At 46.8% G+C, this 5,000-nt stretch overlaps 1 protein-coding gene across 1 annotated transcript in view; it reads left to right on the top strand.

Moving 5' to 3' along the window:
* Window positions 1-5,000, top strand: part of carmil2 (capping protein regulator and myosin 1 linker 2) — a gene marked incomplete at its 3' end in the record, with an annotated part of 93,087 nt that overhangs the window by 70,592 nt on the left and 17,495 nt on the right. Inside the window, exons 33-34 of the mRNA XM_063197850.1 lie at window positions 368-1,089; window positions 1,654-1,862. Coding sequence (XP_063053920.1) covers window positions 368-1,089; window positions 1,654-1,862 — 931 coding nt within the window. The remainder of the gene's footprint in view (window positions 1-367; window positions 1,090-1,653; window positions 1,863-5,000) is intronic.

The following is a 5,000-nucleotide window of genomic DNA, read 5'->3' as shown; positions in this document are numbered from 1 at the left end:
TGGCCCTTTGTGTATCAATTGTTTGTATTTAAGTAAGAAATAGCTCAGTTACTCAGTTTCTATTTGTTTGTTTTATTTCCACATAGAAACACATGCACTCATCTTCTTGCTTTAAGCACCTCATCTTCTGAGGTTAGAAGTACAGTGTCATGATAAAAAAAGACAAATCAAATTTGTGGCTAGTAGAATAGCTGGATGGCTAGTGACTCGGGAAAGCCACAGTGGCCGGCAAGCGAAAAAGTTAATGTCAAGCCCTGGTACACACACGCATGCAAACAAGGACAAGCTCAAGTACACATGCAAGCACACACACTGCAAATACTGTATGCTCCTTTACTAAATCTCCCATAATTCTTTGCTCCTGCAGGAAGCACCAGAGGGAGGAGCCACTCCTCAAAGCACAACCCTCCACCGACTCCGCCCCTTCCTCCAACACCACCACCACTACTTCCTCTTCCTGTCCCCCCACTTCCTCTTCCTCTGAGTCGGCTCCTCCCACCTCTGCCCCCACCCCTGCCCTCACCACCAGCACCTCCTCCCCCAACACCGCTGCTCCCGGCCCCGCCCCCACGCCCGCCCCTGCCTCCAAAAACATCAAGAAGAAGTTCGGAGACTTCTTCGCGTTCAAGAAGGTGCGCGCAGCGCGGGGCGGCACTAAGGGGGAGGCACCTCCGGAGGGCAAAGCTAAGAAGACGTCCATCGCCGACCTCATCCGTCCGCTCCGTGAGGCCGCCCGAGCCGAGAAGGAGCGAGAGAAAGAGAAGGAGAGAGAGAAGGAGCGAGAGAGGGAGAAGGAGAAGGAGAGGAAGGATAAAGCACACGATGTAGAGGAGGGAGGAGAGAAAGCCGTTGCTACGGCAACCACCACCACCACCATTAGCCCTAGCAACAGCATCACGATCAGCCCTAGCAACAGCACAGACGCAGCCACAACACTCACAGACGCCGGCCCCGTCAACGCCCCCACCTCCCCCTCCGCCCCCCCTGCATCCACCCCCAGTCCCGCACTCTCACCTACCCCGGCAGCCAATGAGGTGCCAGTGGTCTCCCCAGTGTCGCCCCAGGCTGCAGCCAGCCCCACCCCTCCAGGTAAACACATTTCTACCATGAAGACACGAGAGGCAAAAATGAAGATTATTGACTTTTAATAACAGTACATGAACATAGTTAACGTTGCATATGAATATATCTGGCGGAGGCTACCATCTGTAAAGTCCGTGGAAGGCACGCATATCCTCCCATCGGAGATGGAGGCGGCCTTCAGCTTACACTTGAAAGCAAAGAGCAGAGTTAGACAGGATATATGTTTAAAGAGACACAACGACGATTCACTGGCTGAGAGATAAGGGATAAGTTAGTGACGTAGAGGGGATTCCTAAACGGTGTGCCGTGATTGGACGATATGCATGTGATGGTGCTGATGTGAGAGATGTCTGTTGATTAAAGGGAGACACTGATGGGTTAGTAAAAAATATTGTCAGCCGAACTAATTCGAATCTTCCTCACAGACCTTCCACAGTCGCTCCCATTTATACATCAGTTTCATCTTTTCTTTACCTTTTTATGCAATTTCACCACTTGCATTTCCATTTCGGTTCATAAAGTTTGTGTTGACTTTGACCGTGACCTTGACCTTGACTTTGACCTTGACAGTGTCTGCCGCTACATCACCGCCAGCACAGGAAGGCGAGGGGCCTAATGCAGAGGAGAGGGCGCTGGGCGTGTCTATCCGGCCTCTGGAGAAGAGCCGCACGCCGGACGGGGAGCGGAGACCCAAGCCCAGCAGGAGAGCCCTGAGGGACGGCAAGAGCCAGTCGCTCATCCTGCTCACCGGCCTGGAGCCAGACGACACCCACGGCAAGGTAGGCGACAGACAGACAGATTTCAAAAGTAACAGTAGGGGGCGATGTGGCGCAGCGCGCTAAGCCCCCCACGTTTGGGCTTACATTGCCCACGGGGACCCGGGTTCGAATCCGGCCGGGGTCATTTCTCAGCCCTGCCCCATCTCTCCAATCGTTTCCTATCTACTCTCACACTGTCCTGTAACAATAAAGGCCAAAAAAGCTCCCAAAAACACTTTAAAAAAAAGTAAAAGTAAAAGAAACATAGTTTCCTTTCAACACATTGAGTAATTGCTCTTATCCAAATGGAGTACATACTGTGGGTCAGGAACCTATGGCTCTAGAGCCACATGTGGCTCTTTTGGGAACTGTATATGGCTCTTACTTATCTAGGGTTGCCAACCATTCCTTGAAATATGGAATCGTCCTGTATTTATAAATAAAAGTACAGGTTCCATACTGAGTTGAAACGGGACAAGGGAGGTTGAAAAGTGTTAAAATGCAGGAAATGAACTCTAAAAAACACAAAATTCTCCCAGACCCTCGCCATAATGAAATTGACAGTTGACAACCCTATACTTACCTGTTATCAATAAAAGCAATAACTTGACAGTACACTCTAAAATGGTTGGGCTTAATTTAAATACATACTTTATTGGGTGTTTTTTTAAAATAGTATGGCTCTCATGAAAATTTCTTTTTTAAAATTTGGCGCTTATGGCTCTCTCCACCAAAAAGGTTCCTGACCCCTGCTGTAGCATGTAAACAGCAATATAGTGTGGGAAATAGGTTGGAGCTTGCCACAAGTGTAGTAGACTGTGAGGACAGGGGCGTGAGGGGAGCACACAAGCCAAGGCACATCAATAAATTGCTGTGGGGACATGAAATTACATGCCATTACATTACACTTAACTGGCGCTTTCATCCAAAGCGACTTACAGATATGACAGGGTATTGGTTACAGTCCCTGCAGCAGTGTGGGGATAGGTGCCTTGCTCAAATGTCATGGTGGGAGAAGGGGATTGGTAAGTGTGGGGATTGAACCTGCACCCCTGTGATCTACAGTCCAAGTCCCATTGCATCACCATGTGAATTGTGCCACAACTGTAGGGACAGACAGCAGGCGTTGAAGGCCTGGAAAGTGGTGGAAGTAATTGACTTTGTATGGAAGAGCAAGCAGCAGACGCGTCAAAAGTTACCGAAAGCATTTCTGGCGCTGAGGGAATCAAAAGCGTTAAAAGAGAAGTTGAACTTCAGAGAAAATATGTAATGTGTTCGGCGGCAGCAGGTGGCAGCCAATGTCATATTTACATTAATCTAAACATGAGCTGATCTGTGCTTTCCAGGGGGGACTCTACAGCATTTTAGTTCTTTCAACACCTGCTGTCTGTCAAAAGAAACAAAGTATCCAAGGCACTCTTCCCAAAAGAGTTAAAATAGCTTTATTAAATGGCTAAATCATTGTAGAAAAGTTAAAAACGCCAACATGTTTCGGCCAAGGAGTGGCCTTCATCAGGGCAGAGTCAATACTGAAGCGTCACTGGCGCAGGTAACAAAAGAAAAGTTTGACAGGGGTTTGACGGGTGATTGACAGGTAGGCGGAAATTGGTCATGACGCACCGCCTCCTCGTCGTCCTAAAAACACACACAACTAGGAGAAAAGAAATGAAAGAATGAAAATGAAACAAAATAATCCATACAGTATTCATGAAACACTGGACCAAGAGTTGACGTCGCATTTAATTTATATATCCACCTATTCTCTTTCTGATTCAATATTTTTTGTCTGTCCCCTCTCCTAGGGGTAGAAGGGACACAGTCAATGCCCATAGCACTGAACTTAACCGTTTTGTTATTGTGGGTCTCCACAAAGTGCCTTGTCATAGCATATTCGCAGTTACCAACCCGTGCCGCATATTTATGTTCAGAAAGGCGGTCCTGGAAGCGACAAAAAATATTGAATCAGAAAGAGAATAGGTGGATATATAAATTAAATGCGACGTCAACTCCTGGTCTGAATGATTCATTTGAGATGATGCCTTTTCTACAGTATAGCACACTGCGTTGTAATTTGGACTTAGTATAGAGGAACCCCCTTTTTATAATGTTTCATGAATACTGTATGGATTATTTTGTTTCATTTTCATTCTTTCATTTCTTTTCTCCTAGTTGTGTGTGTTTTTTGGACGACGAGGAGGCGGTGCGTCATGACCAATTTGATGAAGGCCACTCCTTGGCCGAAACATGTTGCCGTTTTTAACTTTTCTACAATGATTTAGCCATTTAATAAAGCTATTTAACTTTTTTGGGAAGAGTGCCTTGGATACTTCGTTTCTTTTGCATCCTATTTTTTACCAAAGAGCACCTTCGGACTACCAACCAAAAACGCCGTAGCCCTCCAAACTTTTCCTATTGTACCTGCTGTCTGTCCTTACAGTAAGAGAAGCAGCTTAGGTAAGGTACTGTAGGGTGTTGGACTGGGTATGTCTGTGGCAGTAGGCAGTGTTGCCAGATTGGGCGGTGTCCCGCCCAATTGGGCTGTGTAGGATGGCCGTGGGCGGGAAAAAATGGATTTTGGAGAAAACTCAAATTTTTGGCCATAGAAATCAATAGAATTGGGCGGGATTTAGTGCTGCCTTTCGGGCGGGTTTTGAGATTTTTTGGGGGCTGGAAAGCATCAGCCTCATCTAGCAACCCTGGCAGTAGGCTGAGTGGGCCAACATTATATTCTTGCACCAAAATCAACCAACGCCTCTCGTACTGTACATAGATGCATGCATTTGTTGGGTGTTTTTCTTTTTTTTTCTTGAGATGGGTGCCTCTTCTTTGTATCTATGGAATAAAGCAGTAAATGTTGTTTACTGAAGCGAAAGGCATGATTAGAGCTGTTTCTGCCAGGCTCCAGTCTTATGCAAAATGTGTATGTGTGTAGAAATGCACATTTGATGTGGCATCTGTGTTGTCATAAAGGGAGTGCTGCAGTTGGGTCTGTGCTGTGCCAAAAGTGTGTGTGTGTGTGTGTGTGTGTGTGTGTGTGTGTGTGTGTGTGTGTGTGTGTGTGTGTGTGTGTGTGTGTGTGTGTGTGTGTGTGTGTGTGTGTGTGTGTGTGTGTGTGTGTGTGTGTGTGTGTGTGTGTGTGTGTGTGTGTGTGTGTGTGTG

Source organism: Engraulis encrasicolus, chromosome 4, assembly GCF_034702125.1.
Source record: "Engraulis encrasicolus isolate BLACKSEA-1 chromosome 4, IST_EnEncr_1.0, whole genome shotgun sequence".
Taxonomy (NCBI): domain Eukaryota; kingdom Metazoa; phylum Chordata; class Actinopteri; order Clupeiformes; family Engraulidae; genus Engraulis; species Engraulis encrasicolus.
Note: the sequence above shows the minus strand (reverse complement) of the source record. Positions and strands in the feature narration are given on the sequence as shown.